Here is a 21,633-nt window from a genome sequence, read left to right as displayed (position 1 = left end):
CGGTTGTATGTGCGTCCACTCAGCGAGACTGAGCAGCCGGTACGGTCGTGTGGGGAGGAACAGTGCACAGGGACGGCTCCGATGTGCTCAGTGAGCAAAGCAGATCACAAAAAAAAACCCTCTGCCCGCAGGGCATGTCATTGGGCCCACGGTGCCTCGTTGGCTGGCTTGATGCCACGCATGTTTACTCCCAGGGACAGAGCGCAGCCCACAGAAGGCCGCCTCAGGAGCACACCTGCCAGGCGGGGCGCACACGCGGTCCACGCTCTTCTTGTTGGTTTGCTTTACATGAAGGCTGATGGCGCCGCGGAGACACTGGGTGGGGAGAGAGGACTGAGCATCGGAAGGTGGGCGTCAGCTTTCCATGAGGTTGTCAGGAAGCCCTTATCATGAGGGGTTACAAAATACACTTCCCTGCTCATCCCGGGGCCTCCCCAGATCCACCTATGAATCAGAGCCCAGTCTCCCGGGTCAGGGACCCCCCACACACACTGGCCACATCCCCCTAACCAGCCCATCACACTAGGTGCTGTCCACCATAAACATCCGTGATGTGCACAGCAGCACCAGCCTCTGAGGCATGCGTGCTGTGTCAGCCGATGCCGTGAGGTGGTGAAAGCCCCATTCAAACGCTTCTGCTTCGATCCGCCTCGCCCTCAGGCTCCCGCAGGTGTTTTCCCGGGGACTCACCCACCTGCCTGCCCGGCTCAGGGACAGGTCTGCTGCTGTGGCCCAATGGTAAGCACCAAACCCGATGACCCCGGGCTGCCACCCAGGGACTCCATGCATGGACGTCACTTCCTGTTCACACAGAGGTTTGCCCGTGAAGGATAAACTCGCCGTGTTCTAAAGGACGGATGCTAAGGCGCAAGCTGTTTTGTAAATGGGAGTGTGGGGACATTCCTATTCCCGGGTGACGATTTTGTTGTCAAAAACGATGTGTCAACTGAAAAGGAAAATTAGGAAGCAAACTGATCTGCCTGTTTAAAAACAAACACGTGGAAAGATAGTTCGGGGCTTGTTTTGCATTCATTAGGTTACGAACCCGCTCCAATGAGTTCCCAGAATCGACTATTATCAGTGGAGACAGAAAGTCAATAACCCATAGCGACAAAATTCTTTTCTGAATTGGGGGGTGAGCTGGGAGGGGGCCCCAGGCCTCGGCCAGGAGCGAGGAGTGCTGACATGAGCACAGGGCCCTGTGCGGGAGCCGAGCCTGGCTCCCACCGCCAGCACAGAGAGCAGCCGTGCGCTCAGACGCAGGGCGCCTGGTCGGGGAGCGGAGGGCACGCTGGGAGGCGGGTGCTGGAGAACTCCCGCTCCTGGGTGTGCAAGATGAAACGGGGGTGGGGTGGGGCTGGTGTTTTCCTGCGCCCCCGCCACGGTCGGGCATCTCCCGAGCACCTCTGCTCACCCATCTGCAAGGCTTGGACGGAAAGACGATGCCGCAGGAAGCGCGATGCACACAGATATACGAGCTGCCCATGGAGCCAGCCAGGCGGTGCGCGGAGCCAAGGGCACCCTGGGATGCCAGCTGCCCACCCCCCACCAGGGCCTCTTGAGCTGACTCTTGGAAGAGGAGCAGGCACTCAATAAATTGTGCCGAAGGATAAATAATTAGCATAACTCGCTTTCCCCCAAGGACCGCAGAGAATCAATCCCTGAGTTGAGTAAATAACAGGGAGATAAGAGAGGTCCAGCCAAAGAAAAAATAAGAAAACTGCTAAGCCAGCTAAGAGATACGCCAGAGATGCTATCCCATAAGGATTACTTATAAAAAAATCAATGTTTTAAGCAAAACAGTGATTAACCGTGTGCTTCCCTCGGCGGCGGCCTGGGGAGGCGAGCTGGCCGGTGGCTGCGGGAGCCGAGCTCCGCGCTGGGCCTGCGCCGCCCTTTTATCATCACCATCTGCCTCCTTCGGGGCCACACTCGCAAAGAGCTGTGTGGGCACATTTTGTCCTGAGGAACCTCCTGGTAGCCATCCATACCTGTTTGCTGCCAAAGACGACAATCCGGGGAGGTCTAAGAAACTTCAGGCAGGCCCGGGACCATGCCAGCACCAGGACGCTGTGTCTGACCCCAGGCCCTCTGCAGGCCGGCCCCTCCCCTCTGAGACACCGGGCCACCCCAGCATCTGGAGGACTCTCCTTGGCACCCACCTGGGCCCTATGCACAGGAGCCCCTGCCAGCGGCTGGCATGCTCACTTACTGAAACCTCCACTGGCCTAAGCAACACAGAGGGGGCGGGGCGGGGGCAGGCGGGCTCTTATAAGACCTTAGACAGAGAGAGGTCACGTGAGGTTTGAATTCACGCTGCTCACAGAATGGGCCCTGAGTACATTTCTTTGAAATGCTGATTTAAACTCCTGATGGAGCCGTTTCTCTAAGGTACACTCGCAGATACATTGTTGAGAGCCCCACAGACACATTTAGCTTCTCATACTACCCGGTCCCACCAGGAGAGACTGGCCACAGGTGGCTACTGAGCCCGGAACTGTGGCTCACGCACTGGGGTGTGCTCTGGGACACACTCGGTTTCAAGAACAAAACCAAAGAAAGGGTAACTGTCTCATTTATAATTTTATGTTGATGACATGGTGAAGTGATATGGTCTGGATATTGGGCTAAATAAAGTAAATGACTAAAATGAATTTCACCTGTTTTGTTATGTCTTTTTAAAAATATATATTTTTATTGATTTCAGAGAGGAAGGGGAGAGAGAGAGAGAGAGAGAGAGAGAGAGAGAGAGAGAGAAACATCAATAATGAGAATCACTGATCAGCTACCTCCTGTATGCCCCACACTGGGGATCAAGCCCGCAACCTGGGCATGTGCCCTGACCGGGAATCAAACCATGATCTCCTGGTTCATAGGTCAACGCTCAACCACTGAGCCATGGCGGCCTGGCTTGCTATACCTTTTGAAATATGAGTACCAGAAAATTTTAAATTCCACATGTGGTTCACATCGTATTTCCGCTAGAGAGTGCTGCTTTAAAGTAGGCGCCAACATCTGGAAACTTCCAATAAGATGAAAGTGAGGCGATAGCCCTAATTTCCCAAGTCCACTTTTATGGAATTCTGACATCTCTGTCATTTCCTCGGCCCCATCTCGGCTCTAGTATAAAGAATCTGAATCACATCTGTGACTTAGAACTGTCACCTTGCATCGAATTGATTCATTACTTTGTGGAATGTCACCCATAAATTCAAGAGGGGAAAAAAAGATCGCCAGACATAAATTCCTCATTTTTTAAAATGATATAAGTTGTGTTGGTAAACACAGCCCTCATTTAAGTTTTTCATTATCTAGGCAGTCTCTCAATTTTGGTTGATGCCTGAATAATTTACCACTGGGTCTGGAGACACAACCAATTTTCATACAAATGGCGCCTTGAAGTACGTGTGATACAGACAAAATAGAAAGCAGTCACCGGGGGAACTGCTCGCCCGGTTCTTTGGGGGAGGGTAGACGCCTCCCTCCTGTCCGGAGCAGCGTCTTGTGGGGATTATCTGTGAGAGCAGGTGGGTACCGCCAGCACGGAAGATGCCACTCATGTGATGCACTCAGGTGCCCACAGCTAGCACACAGCTGGCGAGTGGCAGGACCGTTTTGAACCCGGGCAGACTGGCATCAAAGAATGTGCTGTGCTCTCCCTTCTCTCAAAGCAGAATTGTAGACCACTTGCTAGGGGAGGCTGAGTAAGCGTTTTCCACATGCCGGTATTTTCTGACTTCTCCCAGATGGCCCGGTTTCCAGCGCCTCTGGGATCGCCCCGTCATTTTCTCTGGAACTGGAGTTCAGCGCGAACAAACCCACAGACCACAGGGCAGAGCCCGGCCCGGCCCCCACCAGCCTGAAAGGCCCCCCTCCGGGCAGCTCTGAGACTCAAACACATCTGCATCCTCTGCTAAAATACCTGCTTTTCCATCACAGAGAAGCAGCGTGTCTCCCCCAACTCGCTAAGCAATGTTGGGGGGTTCCCAAAGATTTCTCTGTGCAGCCTATGACTCCAGATCTCCAGGTACCAGGCGCCCCGTTTGAGCGCGACGTCACAGGATGGCTTCCGGGGAGCTGGATGGTTCCGGACAAGGACTGACCGGTTTCGGTGACACTTGACTTCTGACTCTCACGCGTCACCAGCTCCCGGACACACGGTCGGTCTCCGGTGGGGACAGACGGATGCCTTCAGGATGGGCGCTCTGTGGGGACGCTCTCTGTGTGGGAAGCTGGTGCTGCCACCTCTGCTGGAACCCAAGGATCCGCAGGGGATGTTTGCAAGGAAGCAGTGAGAGACCTCCCTCCCGGGCTCCCCCGGACGCCTGGTCCTTCAAGGACGCTGCCCTTGACCTGACGTGTGGTTAAAGATACACCCGCGTCGCCCGCACCAGGCGGCGCCCTTGTGGGACAAGTGGGCCAGCTCCATTATCTCCTCTGTAGGTGTCTCGGGGGGACGAGCCCCAGCAGCAGGTAACACTCTCATGTTCAATGGCATGAGGATGAGAGAAGCACTTTCATGTATCTTATGGCTTTTGTCTGACTATAAAAGCAATACATGTACATTAAAAATGGAAAATAAGCCCTCGCCGGTTTGGCTCAGTGGATTGAGTGTCGGCCCTCAGACTGAAGGGACCCAGGTTCCATTCTGGACCCAGGTTCCATTCCCTCGGTTGCAGGCTTGATCCCCAGCCCCGGTAGGGGCGTGTGCAGGAGGCAGCCGATCAATGTGTCTCTCTCACATTGATGTTTCTCTCTCTGTGTGTCTCTCCCCCTGCCTTCCACTCTCTCTAAAAGTCCATGGGAAAATGTCCTCTGGGTGAGGATTAACAACAACAAAAAAGGAAATAAAAGATATTATAGAGTTGGAAATAAAAGTACCCCTCACCCCAGCATACAGCAACAGAAATAGCCACTATTAACATCTTGGTGCCCTAACTGGTTTGGCTCAGTGGATAGAGCGTCGGTCTGCGGACTGAAGGGGTCCCAGGTTCGATTCCAGTCAAGGGCATGTACTTTAGTTGCGGGCACATCCCCAGTAGGGGGTGTGCAGGAGGCAGCTAATCAATGTTTCTCTCTCATCGATGTTTCTAACTCTCTATCCCTCTCCCTTCCTCTCTGTAAAAAATCAATAAAATATATTTAAAAAAAAAAAAAACATCTTGGTGTGTCTCCTGTTGTCAGTGTGCGCATGAGTGTGAGCGTGTGTCTGGTGCTCCAAGAATTCAGATCATCTGGTTCAAATGGTTTGTTCCCTGCTTTTAAAAATTTACTAAAATAAAAGCATTTGCTTTTGTCTAAATAATCTTCCAAATGTGATGTTATTAAAAGTGGAAGGTATTTTAAATAGTGATGTCTCACAATTCACTTGACACTTATCTAGTCAAGGACATTTAAGATTAAATTTTCCTCTTGGGATTATAAGTTGTCACATGCTCTTTCTGTAACCGGCCATATACATAATTTCACTGAGTGAAACTATATTAACATTTTAAAGGATCTGAAAGTCCAATCGCATGACTCAAAACACACTACTTCTAATAGTTGTGGAAGAATAAACACTGTTCTCTACTGCAAACACGAAGTGGAGCCAAGGTTTTTGAAAACCTGTGCCAATTTACATAATAGGAGAATGTTATATTTGCTGGTTTAAATTTGCATTTCCTGAATTACCTGTGAGTAAACCACATCTTGCATAATAATCATAATTACAAATAATAATTTATAATTATGCTGTGAGTCATCTCTTTGTATCTATTTTTTTATTATGGTATTAGAACATTGTCCTCCCTAACAATTCTTTTAAAACTTATTACATTAATCTGTATGTAGATTAGTACATCAGTACCACATTTTAAAAACTGATGTAACTTTAGAATAAGTTAAATCCCTCTTACAGATTTTTTAAAAATATATACAGGGTATCCCCAAAAAATGTATACACTTTAACAGCTGGTAGCTCGATTTTGAAAATTAAATGTGTTTTAGTAAATATTTCCTTTCTAATTATTCAAAGTGTGTGTACACAGTTTTGGGGGGCATCCTATATTTGTTCATCTCAGGTGTATATTCCATGATCAAGATTTCTAAAAGATTTCAAAAAGTAATATAATTAGCATTGTACTACATCCATAACTTAATTTAAAAATAATTAATATCTCACAATGTTCCATTTTTCCTACTCAAGTCCATAGTGAGTTTCTCCAGTTGAAAATAATTCCACAAATTCTTAGTTTTTTTGTTTCCTGCTCCCCACTGGGAGCAGGCCTAAGCCATCAGTTGGACATCCCCTAAGGGCTCCTGGACTGTGAGAGGGCGCAGGCTGGGCTGAGGGGACCCCCTCCAGTGCACAAATTTCATGCACTGGGCCTCTAGTAGCCTAATGAAAGAATATATTTTTTCTTATTAAACCCACATATGTGATGTCATTGCCATGCTTTTCTTATTTTTATACAATTTCTGCAACGATGAAATGCGCTCCACTGAGTCCTGGCAGGTGTTATCATTACCATACTGTTACATTTTCAGTAATACTTTTAGGATTGTTACAGCTCCCTTTACAACTGAAATCTGACCATATAATTTACTTGTTTCTGTTTGTTTTCTATTTTCTAAAAACACTGGTAAAACGGGTAAATAACTTCTATAATCTATATTAGCATGTCGCCATTTTCTATGTCCTGAAACAAACTATAGTTATTAAAGGGTTCTCCTTGGAGTTTGGGAGACTTTACCGGTGAAGACTGAGATGGGGCCAGGCTCAGAGGGGACTCGGGCTAAGGGGCAGGGGAGAATGAGGTCTCCGAGCAGAAGTCCGCTCAGAGGAGGCAGGAGTCCTGTGGGCATTTATGCAGGTGTCCATCTTGATCCAAGTTGACCACCTCCCAGGAAATAGCTAACCTAATCATTTAAAATTTACTAATATTGAGAAAAGATATTCCAGTTAATGTATTTCTGTTTTTATAACCATCAGTGAGGAAAGCATTTTTAATCAATTGAATTTATTTTTGTGTTTAAAACTATAAATGTTTGCCTTTATTATTTGCTTCCTCGGGTTTTCCTTAGTTTTCTCTAACTTTCTATTGCCTTGATTTGAAGGTGCATTTACGCTGGTCCCCACACTTTCATAGTTCACACCATCATCACTTCGAGCTTTGGATCTGCTCTTTAGCACCACTGCCCACAACTCACCACTCCTAATAGGCACACATCGTGCTTGCCTCTCACGTAAAAGGTCTAGTTTTGTCATCGTGGCGTGCTTCCTTCCTTCATTTTTGGTGTTCTTGTAACTTCCAGGCGGCTGGGTGTCTCTTTAGGGTTCATCTTTCATTTTCACGTTCACTGCACCGTGGCAGGCAGGTGCGATCCCCACCATCACTCTGTCACTTTTTTGAAGTGTGTTTCATGGCGCTATTTTTTTTTTCTCTTTGCTATTATGGCAACTTCCAACGATAATGGAGTGGAGAACAGCACCGGGAGCCCCGTGATCGCGTCACAACCATCCACAGTCACCAGCTGGCGGTGGGCGTGTTTCCTCATGACACGCGCGCCCCCCCAGCCGCACACCTGGATTCAAGCGCACGCGTCGTGGATTGAGCTGATCCTCCCGTTGCAGTAGTCGACTCTCAAGTGCACAGAACACCTGCCACACCTCCAGACGGACAAGATGAACATAATTCCCTCATATTATCCAAGACATAGTCCGCGTCTGGATTTCTCCAGCTGTCTTTCCATCTTCTTCTTTCAAACCGCGGTCAGATAAACTTCGCACGTAGTACTGGGTACGTCTCTTACGTCTCTTCCTTTTAAAAAACAAATGTTGGGTGCACTCGCGAAAAATTTGCATTTAGGTGCACAGTTCTCAGAATTTCAATCAACACAGTCATGTAACCACCCACCACAGTCAGATACCTGTCCACAACCCCTAACCTCTCCCCCCGGGCCCCCCATCATCAATACCTTCCTCCAAACCCTAACCCTGGAAACCACCCATCTGTGTCTGGTCTTAAGTCAGAAAAGGGCAGCGCCTATGACGCGGATGTTTGCTTGTGGATGGTTGCACCTAGCATCACGGTTTCAGGGTCCAACCGCTGGCTGCTGGTACCAGAAGCCGTGCCTCGTTATCTCCGTCATCGTCCATCGCTCACCAAGTAACAGACCTTTACATTGTTCCTGGGCCTTGCTGCTTACAGACAAAGCCTCTGTAAACAGCTGTGCACAGGTGTCCGGGTGGGCATATCTGTTTTTCTTGGGTGACTGTGTAGGCAGGAGATTACTGGGTGTCGGATGTGGGTGTGCCTGTGAGAGACGCCCACACTGACCCCAAAGTGGCTGCATTCCCACCAGCAAGTTCTGGAAGGGCCAGCCGCTTCCCCGCGTGCTGAAGTTACAGCCCCTCTGAGAGGTGTGTGGGCTCTCGCTGCGGACTCAGGGTGCCTGGCCCCGAGGAGGACAGCGAGCATCTTTGCACGCGCTCGTTTGCCGTCCACGCATCTGTGTTGGCGACGCGTCTGGTAACACATTTTGCCCACTTTGTTGGGTTGTTTGTTTTCTTGTTCTTGACTTGTGAGAGTTCTCTGTGTATTCTGGATATCAATTATTTATTAGATATACGCTTTGCGAGTATTTTCTCTTAGTATTTGGCTTTTCTTTTCATTGGATTCGAAGTACTTTCAAAGAGCGGCAGCATTTAATATGGATGAAATCTAGTCCGTCCATGCGTTTTCTTTGATGGATCATGCTTTTGGTGTCATATCTAAGAAACCTTTGCCTAATTCAAGATCACAAATTTCTCTTTTATGTGGTGTGGTGTGTTTTTTTTTCCAGAAGTTCTAGGGTTTGGGGTTTTATAATCACACCTCTCATCTACTTTGAGTTAATTTTTGTAGATGATACAAGGTATTGGACAAGGTTTGTTTTTTGTTTTAAAGACCAGTCCCCAGACCATTTATGGAAAATCAAGCTTTTCTCTATTGAATCGCCCTTATGCCTTTGTCAAAAATCAATTGACCACGTATGTGTGTGCCTATTTCTGGAAGGTCTATTACTATTTCTATTGATCTTTGTTCTTATACTTTTGCCAATTCCACAAGGCCCGCATTCTTGTAGCTCTATCACAAGCATTCAAATCACTTATTTATGCTTCCTCCACATTTAGTTTTCTTTCTCAAAACTGTTGTGGCTACTCTACTTCCTTTGGCTTCCTATACCAATTATAGAATTAGCTTGTAAACCACTATGACACTGGGGTTTTATTTAGGATCACATGGAACTTATAGGTAAACCTGGAAGGAATTGACATCTTAACATTATTGAGTCTTTCAGCCCATTAACACAAAATCTCTCTCCATTTATTAATGTCTGATTTCTCTAATCAATGTTTTCTAGTTTTCTGGGTACATATTTTGTTAGCTTTATCTGTAAACATTTCATGTTTTGGGTGCTTTAATGTACTATTATTTTATTTTAATTTCCAATTGTTCTCCACCAGCAATACAGGACTGCAACTGAATTTTCACATTGACCTTGTAGCCTGCAACCTTGACAAACAACCTATTGGTACTAGCCGCTCTCAGTAGACTCTTAGGGATGGTCTGCATGCCTCGCTTTGTCTGCACAGAGAGACAGTTTCATTTCTTCCTTTGCCATCTGTATGCATGCTCCTCGTTCTTTTTTCTTGTTCCTTATTGCATTGGGTAGGCCTTCCAGCACAGGCCTGCATAGGAGTGTTGAGAGCACAAATCCTCGTCCCGTTCTCCATCTCAGAAAACATCAGGCGTTCAGTATGAAATATGACTGTAGCTGTGGGCCTTTCATAGATGTTCTTTGTCAGTCTGATGACGTCCCCTTTAATACTGAGTTGAATTAGAGGTTTGTTTGTGTTTTTTTTAATATCTGAATAGATTTTGAGTTTGACAAATGTATTTTCCGCATCTATTGAAACGATCCTGCTGTTTTTCTTCTTCGTTGTTTCTGTAAAGTAAATGACATTGATTTTCTAACGCTGGGCCAGCATCGCATTCCTAGAAAAAGCCCCACTGGCTCATGGTGTGCTGTGAGTTGTGTACATTACTAATATTATGTTGAGGATTTTTTTTTGCACTAATGTTTATGAAGCATATGGGCCTGTAATTGTCTTTTTTGTAATATCTACTTAGTTTTTGTATCAGAGGGATGCTGACCTAAAAAATAATAATAATTTGTGAAATGCTATTTATTTTCTGAAGCAGTTTACTTAAACGTGGTGTTCTTTCCTCCTTACACATTGGGGAGGGCTGCAGCAGAGCTGTCTGGGCCTGCTGTTCTCTGTTGGAAGAACAGAACTGACTCAGTGCTTTTGTGTTATCCATGCTTTCTGTTTCTTCTTGAGTAAGCACAGGTAGGGGTGACTTACAAAGACTCTGCCCGTTTCTTCCAGGCTGTTAAGTTCATCATCATGAAGTACTCTGTATGGTTTTCCTATTAAATTTCTAGGACTAAAATCTATAGTGATGCCTTTTGCTCATCATGACTTCAGCAATCTGTGTTGTCTCTCTTTTTTTCTTATACTCTATAGCCAGGGGGGTTTGACTGTACTGGTACTGATCATTCTTAAAAAAAAGAACTTTTGGTGTCACTGATTTTCTTTATATTTTTCTAGTTTTAGGTTCTTTGATTCCTGCTCTGATCTTCACTATTTCCTCCATTTGGCTTCTTACAGGTTAGCTCTCCCTTTTCTAGTTTCTTAAGATGGAAGCTTAGCTCGTTGATTTGAGAATTTTCTTGTGTTTTTTTTGGGGGGGGGAGGTGTTTGGGGTTTTGTTTGTTTTTGTGAGAGCGTCTGAGGTCTAATCTCTGGGCAGCTTTGTTGTAGGTGATTCCGTCTTGTTGACTATAATCATGGGCTGTGCGTTAGTGCTCCAGAGCGTGTTCGTCTTCCAACAGCAAGTTTGTACCTTTGACTCGCATCTACCCACGTCCGCTTCTCCCAGCCCTGGCAACCACCAGTCTGGACTCTGCTTTTTTAGATGTGGCTTTTTTAGATTCCACATATAAGTGAGATCTTCCAGGATTAGTCTTTCTGTGCCTGGCTTTTCTCATTTAGTCTCATGCCCTCAAGGTCCATCCATGTTGTCCCCAATGGTAGGATTTCTTCCTATCTCATGGCTCAATAATATTCAATTGTATTACATATACTATATCTTCTTTATCCATTCATTTATAGATGGATCCTTAGGTTGCCTCCCACATCTTGGCTACTGTGAACAATGCTGTAATGAACATGGAAATGCAGGTACCTCTTCGATATCCTGCCTTCATTTCCTTCCTATATATGCCCAGAAGTGGTATCATTGAATCATATGGCAGTTCTATTTTTAATTGTTTAGACCTCTATGCTGTTTTCCATAATGATTGAACCAATTTACCTCCCCAGCCATCATGCCCTTTTCTCCACATCCTCACCAACTTCTTGTTATCACTTATCTTTTTGATAATAGTTATTCAAGCAGATGTGAGGTGATATCTCATTGTGGCTTTGATTTTCATTGCCTTGATGACTAGTGATATTGAGAATCTTTTCTTGTACCTGTTGGCCATCTGTATGTCTTCTTTGGACAAATATCTGTTTTGTTTTTCTGCCTAATTTCTAATCAGATTGTTTTGTTTGTTTTAGGGGGTTGTTATTGAGTTGTATGAGTCCTTTATATTTTTGAACTAGAGGCCCGGTGCATGAAAATTCATGCACTTGGGGGCGGTCCCTCGGCCTGGCCTGTGCCCTCTCACAGATCAGAAGCCCTAAGGGGAGGTCTGACTGACAGCTTAGTCCTGCACTTCTGTGGAAGGCGACCTGCGGGCCAATCCGGGGACAACACTGGCCAATGAGCGGAGGCCCTGCCCGCCAATCGCCCCTCCGCCACTGCCGGTGGCCGCTGCCCCCCAACCACTGTCCCCTCCCTCTGCCCACTGGCACCCACCCTGGCTGACCTGGCACCGCCTGCTCGCCAGCTCCGGCCCCCAACGACTAGTCATTCCGCTGTTCAGTCAATTTGTATATTAGGCTTTTAATATATAGGATAACAGCCCCTTATCAAATATATGATTTAAAAATATTTTCTCCAATTTCCTAGGTTGCCTTTCATTTTCTTGATTGTTTCCTTTGCTGTGCAGAAGATTTTTAATTTGATGCAGTCCCACGTGTTGATTTTTGCTATTGTTGCCCATGTTTCTGGTGCCATATCCAGGAAATTGTTGCCAAGACCAGTGTCAAGGAGATTTTTCTTTATGTTTTCTTCCAGCAGTTTGGTGATTTCAGGTCTTATGCTTAAGTCTTTCATTCATTTCAAGTTAATTTTTATAAGCAGTGTAAGATAGGGGTCTAACTTCATTTTTCTGCATGTGGTTATCCAGTTTTCCCAACATCATTATTAAAAAAAAACTACCCCTTCCTCATTAAGTGCTTTTGGCTCCCTTGTCAAATATTAGTTGACTGTGTATACAGGAGTTTACTTCTTGGCTCTCTGTATTCTGTTCCATTGGTCTACGTGTCTATTTTTATGCCAATACCATGCTGTTTTGATTACTATAGCTTTGCATTATAGTTTGAATAAGGAAGTGTGGTGCCTCTGGCTTTGTTCTTTCTCAGGATTGCTTTGGCTCCTCGGGGTCATTTATGGTTCCATAAATATTTTAGGATTCTTGTTTCTATTTCTGTGGAAAATGCCATTGGAATTTTTATAGGAATTGCATCAAATCTATAGATGGCTTTGGGTAGTATGGACATTTTAATATTAATTCTTCTGACTCAAAAGCACAGGATATTTTTCCATTTGTTTGTGTCTTCTTCCACTTCTTTTGGCCAAGTCTTGTAGTTTTCATTGCTTGGATCTTTTCCTTCCTTGGTTCAATGTATTCCTGAGTATTTTCTTGTTTTTGATGCTACTGTGAATGGGTTTGGTTTCTTCATTTCTTTTTCAGGTATTTCATTGTTACTGTATAGAAGCTCAACTGGTTTCTGAACACTCATTCTGTATCCTGCAACTTTATTGAATTTGTTGATTAGTTCCAACAGTGTTTTGGTATAGTCTCTAGGATTTTCTATATATAAGATCATGTCACCTGCAAATAAAGACAACTTTACTTCTTCCTTTCTGATTAGATGCCTTTCATTTTTGCCTGACTGCTTTACCTAGGACTTCCAATACTATGCTGACTAGGAGTGGTGGGAGTGGGCATCGTGTCTTGTTCCTGATCTTAGAGGAAAAGCTTTCAATCTTTCACCATTAAGTATGATGTCAGCTGTGGGTTTCTTATCTATGGCCTTCATTATGTTGAGGTGTGTATGTTTCTTTCAGGCCCAATTTGTTGAGGGTTTGTTTTTTTAAAATCATGAATGGATGTTCACCTTGAGAGAGAGTTCCCATCCTTGGAAAACATCATGGTTCTGGTGGAGTCTGAGAAGCTCTCCCTCGCCCTTGGTATTCCTGGTATCTGAGAATCTCTGTCACCCTCTGGGGTGTGAAGCAATCCTATAAGGATATCCACCACATTTGGCTCATCTGGAGACATGCATATAAAAGCTGGTTTTCCCTAGAAGTTTGTTCAGACTCTATGGATCTCAAAAAAAAACAAAACAAAAAAAAACCACACAACACTAAAATTAACATGGGAAATCATGCCTTCAAGGCCGACAAGCCCCAGGACAGTCAGCCTTTCATTAATACTAAAGTGACTTCTAGATTAATCTTTTTGTATGCACCATAATAAAAACTGACTATAAAATTAGGAAAACATATTGAATTGGTCTCTCAAAGCGTTAAAAGAAAGATTTAGATAAATAGATCAACCAATGATGTTGTTAGGTGTCAACCCAGTTCTTTGAGGTATTAAAAATGGCTGTCCTTATGTTAAAAGGGGATGGTCATTTGGAACTTGACTTGTCCAGGACAGATATAAATTGTAAATGCCTCCAATACAAAAAGTGGAGCCAACTGTTTTTTCATAAACTAATGAGTTTTTCTCATGGATAAAAGATATGTTTCTGTTTGTCTGTCTGTGTATGCCTACGTATGCATGTTGTAAATGTCAGATAATTTTCAACTTCTGCTGATATTGTTAAAATTAATGGGAAGGCAAGCACTGGTAAAAATTGGATATTCTAAAATTCTCAGAAATATAGAAACTAACTCAAATGCTTTTCAAGTTCACAACTTAAGATTAATCCGTACTAAACAAAGGCTATTTTAAATTTGTTGGTTCAAGAACAGACGTGTCTTTTGAATTATTAATAAAATATTTATATTTTACCCAAGTTTATAAAAATAAGCCCATGTCAATAACTGACTCTGATGTCTATGGAATATGCTTCTAGAGGTTATGAAATATCTTCACAAATTTGCCAAGCTAAAGAATGCTAGTTGTTTACTTCTTAGTTTTCATTAGAGATTGAGATTTTAACTGTTAAAATCTCAATATATGTAGGAATACCTTTGCAGCTAGAAGAGCCCCTGGAATATCTCCAAGTTCTGTTTTTATGTTAAATTGCATGGAAATCATTGTACAATAAGTGATAGAAAACTTCCAGGGTATATTGTATGGGTAAATAATGGTTGTCAATTAAATGAATAGTCGGGTTATTGGAAACCCAAGATAGCTGCTTGGTTCTTCCCATGCTCACTGGCAAACCCTATTTTCTTTTAAGATGGACTTGGGTGAAGTAACTTATGAATTGACATTATTGAAAGGAGCCATCTTAGCTATTATCAAGGTTTAATAAAGTCACTTCAAGAAAATGTCAAATGGGTAGCCACTTCCTTTCACAGTGAACTCGCAGGAGACACAGACTTAGGGTTCATTGACTGCTACCTGGAGATTTTGTTTATTGGAAAGGACAAAATTAAAGACACTCTGCAACCTCATTGGAAGGGCTTATCAGGTGCCTGACTGGGAATGAATATCTAGCCTTGTCTTCCATACATGTCTCCGCCTACGACATCCAAGACTCCTTGAGGATGAGAAACTGCCCACATCAGAGTTAGACAGCTGACCCACGACATCGACAAGGCCTGTACACCTACAGATAGATGTTTAACACCAAAAACAACTGGTTGTCTTTACCAGTTTGCTAAGGACATTAGTCCTAATAATAGTTATACTTGTTTTGGAGGTTCTTCATTGTAGTCCAACTGTTCCTGATGACTGAACGTGTATAAAATAACTTAATACTCTCTTTCATGGCTTACGTAAATGTCATACTACTAGGTACCAAATATAGAAAAAAATGAGGCAGAAGGCAAAACTCAGATCATGACAGTTCACAGGATAGAAATGGTCCAATGTTCTTCACAGTGAAAGCCATAGGACCCAAAAGCCTTCTGTTCACCTGCCCTTCCCTTTTGGGGAAAAATTCAGCCTCACATCTCATGGTTATAGCATTGCCCCATGCCCAATGGTCCACCATCTCAACAAGCGTTGATACTGAGACTTCCTAGAACTGAGCCTTCCGAGCCCTGTGAGACCACATTGTCCAACCAAAGGTTGGTCATCAATGCATCCTTCAGATTGATTTATAATCGAAAAGGGGAATTGTGAAAGATAAATGGGTTCTACAGAAAGTAACCTCACACAGTGAACTGACCATAAATTCCTAACTGTGTAGGTCATGGTGGGGAGTAACACCCCAGGCCTCTAACTTCTTTTTTTCTTTGTTATTAAATGTATGATTATGTAAACATAATCATCTTAGTGAAAAATGGGTGACATTGGTTAATAAAACCTGACCCACAGGTTGAGAACCGCTGCTGTAGAGCCTAAGACCATCGGTAAACACAGATATTTACATTACGATTCATTAACAGTAGCAAAATTACAGTTATGAAGTAGCAACGAAAATAATTTTATGGTTGGGGGTCACCACAACATGAGGAACTGTATTAAAGGGTCGCGGCATTAAAAAGGTTGAGAACCACTGCCCTACAGGTTTCAGGTATACAACTCAATAACACATCGTCTGCCCACTGCATTGTGCCCTCATCACCCAGAGTCACATCTCTTTCCGCCGCCATTTATCCCCCCTTTGCCCTCTTCTTTAGTGAAAGGTTTTAAGCCAGCCCTGCTCATTGTTCTTGTGCATCTACCTTAGTACACCTTTGAAATAACAAAAGTAATTACCGCCCTCCAAAGAGTACATAATCTTATTAACTGTTCTGTAATCCGATCCCCGCCTTGCTTTCTCTAATCTTCCCCGGGTTCCCTCTGTAATTTCAAATGCATAAAAAGAAGCTGCAAAACGATTATCTCAGGAGTGTTTGAGATCTTGCTTCCCGGCAGCTGTCATCAGTTTCGCTCAAATAAACTCTTATTAAAAATTCTCTACAGGTTTGGACGTCTCTTACATCGACAGCTTCTTCAACTGAAGAGATATTTAGTGTGTTCATAGTAGGAGTGTTCTAGGAAGAGGGTTAAGGCACACTGCAAAATGTCCATGAAACTCAAGGAGGAGCTGAGAGGTGGAAAGCTGACGCAAAGATTCTGCCTAACTGGTTTAACTAACTTATCTATTTTTAAACTTAATTTCTAATTATTTGGGTGACAGCTATTGCTGATGCACTAGGAAATGGAAATATTATTCTTACGTATACCAAAAGAGCCACCAGCAGCCACAGCCACGAATCCTTGTGTGAACACATGCAGCCTAACCACCTTTCATCATCATTACATGAAATAGGAAACATAATCATCTTAGTGAAAAATGTCTATAAATGCACGTGTAGATGTTGCTCACACGGATTTTAATAACGCGGTAATGCCTAGTTACCAGGCAAGGACAGAAGGCAAGTTTCAGTCAAGAATCATTAAGGCCCATGAAAAAAAAAACCACACAAATAATGGAGTTGTTCTTCCTGACTTATTACTAAACAAGATCCATAGCAAATTAGAATACGTAAGGTAGGCAAACAGAGAAGCACACAGATCTATCTCCTCAGCCATCACATTAGCCACAGGGCATGTCCTTATTACTAAATTTTAGAGACACCCGTTGAGATGAGCGTGGTAGGTAGGAAATTACAGGAAGCTAATGTAATTCTGAAGTCATAAAATATTCCATAATGGAAGGTGTTGCAAGGTAATTTTGGCACGGGCAACATTTGCTTTTATAATATGATCGTATGTTAAGGTGATTTTAAAAATCAATTTAAAAATTCATAAGATGATTTTACTCTCCTGTTACTATATGGGTTTATTACACAATCTTTCATGCAGGGATTATTTCAAGGGAGTTTATTCCAAGACAAGTGTTCTTCCAGGTCACTAAGACTCCAAAGACAGAACAAAACCCATCTTACAAAGAGTATGTGCTTCTCTAGAGCATGCCCAGCATCACCCGCAATGTGAGGTCACAGAAACCTCGCATGTCCTGCAGACCAGGCAGCTTTGACGCATGCACCTCACCCCACCCAAGAAACATTTTGTAATGAGTGTCCTGATCATGTGGTGCCCCTGTTAAGAGCTACCAGCAGAAGCTGTGGTCCAATTCTAAAAATAAAGCACCAAAAATATGGTCCTGGAAAATCCCTTCTGCCATCTCTTCATCTTAAATCAAATTCCATGCCCCCCCAAACACAGTGAAGTTACCCCAAACTCCATTTCTTTATCAAAAGGAAACATGCCAATGAAAAGAAATGATACGTTACTGAACGAATTTAAAAGAATTGTTTCATTAAAATGACAAATGCAGTGTTCATACCTAGAACTGACTCACTTGTGGCTAGAACAAAAAGGAGGGGCGGGGGGAAAAAGCACACCGGCACGGCTAATTGGGCACCAACCTGGTATAGGCTGAGGTGCTAACACCACTGTGGGAAGAGACCTGGAGGCAGGCGCTGGCCTGGACAGAGACACAGCTACTTGATTTGCCAATAAATGAGGCTTTTCATACCCATGGAACAATCTTGATTCCTCGGGATATATCCACGTTGAGTCCAGAGCAAAGGAATTATTTAAAAAGATCTGTCCAAAAAAGAAAGCAAGTGTAACAATTCAGACCATGCACATGAGAAAGACTAAAGACTACTGTAAAATATTTGTCTTGTCTTACATTGATCAAATATTGGAGAGCCTATAAGTGGGGACTCTATAAAAGCATCCTTCTCCAACCTAAAGATCCACGGGGCTCCAATATCCATCACCATGAAGGTACCGTGGTCTGCGCTGGGCTTCCACTATTGACTTGATTAATTCAGCACAGCAGCCCGTGTACAGACTAAAGAACCGCCACCAGGAGGTCCGCTGTGTGGCACAGACAAGTCACCACATAGTTTTTCTTTTCTTTTTTTTAGTTTTCAAACAAAGCGTAATTAGTACATTTGAATTCAAACGCCAAAATAAACCACCAGAAAGAGGAACACTTAAAGCGATCATCTCAAGAAAAGCTCGCTTTTAAAATTTATACTTGAATTACATCATGTTTAAGGACAGCTGTTGACCCATTGTTACAGATTTAAAAACTGAACATTGTAAAGAGTAGATTCTGATTCACAATGGAGAATTCTATATTGTTCTATGGAATCCAAATATATTAAGCTAAAACGAAATGCCATTCCCTCCCCCCCCCACCCCCCAGTCCGCTGGCGTTTAACAGACTGATCTTATTCTGAAAAGATCCCTTTTTAGACCTAGAAGGTCAATCTAGTGCAATTAAGCAAAGAGAAAACACATTGTTTTCTGTTGTTATGGAAATACCCAACAACTTCATAATTCACTCCCACTTATCCAATAAAACTACTTGCATTTTTACCTTACAATTGGGTATCCGTTTGTCTATCCAACCTTTCCCAACAGGAGGTGGGAGAGCAGATGGGCAGACATGTGGGAAAATGGGCACCAGCTCCACAGTGGAAGAGGGGGAGAGTCCTATGGAAGGAGAAGGGCCACCGAATAGCCACTGAAACCCAAGAAGAGAGAGGGAATGCTTGTTAGCCCATGTCAATCAACTCTAGTTTGTCCCGTAAGCTACGGGGGCAGCTGCTTTTTAATTTTTTAAAAAGGAAATTCAAAAATATATGTATTTAACTAGGAGAAAAACCTCCTCTTTCCCCAGTTTAAAAAAAAAAAAACCACACGTTTTTAAAATGTATAAGGTTTCCCATCAGAACCATCACAAAGCATTACCCACATTGCACTCTTTGATACTGAGAAAGAACTTCTAAGGACAAAACCACGAGAACCCGGTAAGAAGTGGGTTTCTGCCTGAGATAGGAGGAACCACAATGGAAAGGGGAGATGCCGGGTAGTCCCTGTATGGTTCTTGAATTCTTTTCATAAGCAAGCAGAGAGCTGTATGTCATGATAGTCCTGTCAGGATAACATTTTGTATGAATTATACTTATCTTTTTAAAAGACAAACACAAATAATATTTTCAAAATGAAATTCATCAAGGGGTTAAGATTGAAAGTTGCCCACGGCTCACGAGTGCAGACAGATTCCAAGGCAAAGGAGATGAAAGGGTAGCTCATCAATAACCGAAGATCCCAAAGCACAGAGGAAACGAGCGAACACCGAAAGGGGCAGGCCGTCTCGGAGACAGGCTCCCTCGTTAAAATAACCGAATCGTCACGAGCAGAGAACTGACAGAATCGTTGCTCCGTGATGTGGAATGCTTCCACATCTACTTCGTTTCAGATCATAAAAGCATTTTTTTTCTTTCTAATTTTCCTGTTACGTGAAAATGTCCTTCTGGTTCTAAATATTGTCATTTCACAGAAAACATGTGGCACAAAAATATTCAAAAGAAGAATAATAAGATTTTTAAAAATACATTTTTAAATGGACACCCCCAAAAAATGCAGCGTTCTATATAGGGGGGAGAAAAAATGTAGTTCCTGGGCATCATATACCTCTAGTGGTAGCACTCTGATACAGCAACCTCCTGAAAATGCCAAAAAAGCTACCACCGTTTATTCAATAAAACCCAATATGAACTGCATCGCACATCAAAATAGGTACCTAGGACTGCATGTGTGATGTGCCATTAGGTCTAAAGACCAGTGTGGGAGGAGTTTAACAACATCTTTAAGGAAAGCTCACAAGATAATATAGGAATAAAATTAATTAAATGGTGGATTCTAACATACCACTTATTTGAATATGCTAATGAAGACTATCCTTGGAATAAAATGCGTTTTTCCCTGATTTAAATGCATCTGCATAGTTAGAGAGCAAACAATGGATCTTGCCAAAACCAGCCTGCCTTGCTCGGTTGCACCATTCATCAAAGGTACAGTCACTTCTCCTTTTTAATTCCGGGTTTTAAATGCCAAAGTATTCCAAAGTGCAGTATGGCACGAGCTAGCTAACGAGGCGGGCTCGGGTGGACCTCGGTTGGGGGGTGGGGGCGTCGGTTTATCACCGGCAACATTTCTCGGTATTAAAGGCAGGATTTCCCTGCAGCTTCCATTGGTTTGAATTCTCTTAAGCATTGTCCTGAGTCTATTTTCACATGGAAAAAAAAAAAAACACAAACCCCAACCAGATCAGAATCAGAAATAGCTATTGATTCCCAGCTTGATTTTCAAGTCTGGCGGAGACTGTAAAAGTATTAACTTCTCTGCGATAAGCCGGCCACGCTGCGCGGCTGCCACGCCGGCTCCCGCGGCGGCGGCGACTTCAGCACCGCTCTCTGGACAGCGACCCCGGCCCCGCGAAAGTTGTGGCCGCCTCGGTCCCAACACGGGCCTCGGTTGGGGTGCTGGTCCCCAAAATGCTGGGCTGAGAGACCGCGGAAAATACGGAAAGACTGCTTGGGGGCAGAGCGGGACGTCACGGCATGAACTTTGTGGCCGATGCACGGCTGCCAGGCTGGTGCTGTGGGTTGGGGAGCCTGGACCACCAGGGGCGGAAGAGCGCGCGCCCCAGGCCGGGGCCGCCCGGGCCAGCGAGGGCCGCGCCCAGGGCAGGGGCGCGCGGAGACCAGAACCCGAGCCCGGGGCGGGGGCGGGGACCCGTTACCTGCCCGTGGAGCAGTGGGTAGCAGTGCGCGGCGGCGGCGGCGGCGGTGGCGGCGGCGGCGTGGTCTGGCGCAGAGGGCAGCGGCACCAGCGGCAGCAGGGGCTCGCCGGGGGCTTGCCAGCCGGGCAGCCCCGGGAGCAGCGGAGCGGCGGGGGGCTGGGCCGCTGCGAGCAGCACGGGCGGGGGCGCGACCCCAGCGCCCAGCCGGAGCAGCCCGGTCGAGCCGGGGACCATCCAAACCCAGGGTGGCGGCGGCGGGTCTGCATTCATCGGCCAAAGGAGAGGCTGCCGCCGCCGCCGCTGGAGCCTGGAGCCCACCAGCATCCTACATCCCCACGCGGGCGGCGGCGGCGGGGGCGGCGGGGGCGGCGGGCGCCGGAGGTGCGGCCGGCCACAGCACGGGCTCCGGAGCGAACTCACTTGGTTCCGCGGCGCCGCCGCTCGCTCCGCCCCTGCCCCGCGCGGAGAGCCCCTCCCCCCGCCCACCGTCCTCCCCTCCGAGCGCGGCCGCAGCGCAGCCACCGCCCCCCGGACCTCAGCCCGGGCCCCGCCCGCCCGCCCGCGCCCCCAGACTCCCGGCCCCCGCCTGACCGCCTGCACCCCTCCCCGGCTCGGCGCGCCCGCGCCTCTGGACCCCTGGGCAGGCGGGG

At 45.1% G+C, this 21,633-nt stretch overlaps 1 protein-coding gene across 1 annotated transcript in view; it reads right to left on the bottom strand.

Moving 5' to 3' along the window:
- Nucleotides 1-21,274, bottom strand: part of TCERG1L (transcription elongation regulator 1 like) — a gene marked incomplete at its 3' end in the record, with an annotated part of 96,353 nt that extends 75,079 nt beyond the window's left edge. The window contains exons 1-3 of the mRNA XM_079794206.1: nt 20,984-21,274; nt 18,773-18,919; nt 17,805-17,985 (exon numbers count right to left, since the gene is read on the bottom strand). Coding sequence (XP_079650332.1) covers nt 17,805-17,985; nt 18,773-18,919; nt 20,984-21,253 — 598 coding nt within the window. The 5' untranslated portion in view covers nt 21,254-21,274. The remainder of the gene's footprint in view (nt 1-17,804; nt 17,986-18,772; nt 18,920-20,983) is intronic.
- Between the last annotated feature and the right edge of the window lie 359 nt (nt 21,275-21,633).

Source organism: Cnephaeus nilssonii, assembly GCF_951640355.1.
Source record: "Cnephaeus nilssonii genome assembly, chromosome: 16".
In the NCBI taxonomy this organism is placed as follows: domain Eukaryota; kingdom Metazoa; phylum Chordata; class Mammalia; order Chiroptera; family Vespertilionidae; genus Cnephaeus; species Cnephaeus nilssonii.
Note: the sequence above shows the minus strand (reverse complement) of the source record. Positions and strands in the feature narration are given on the sequence as shown.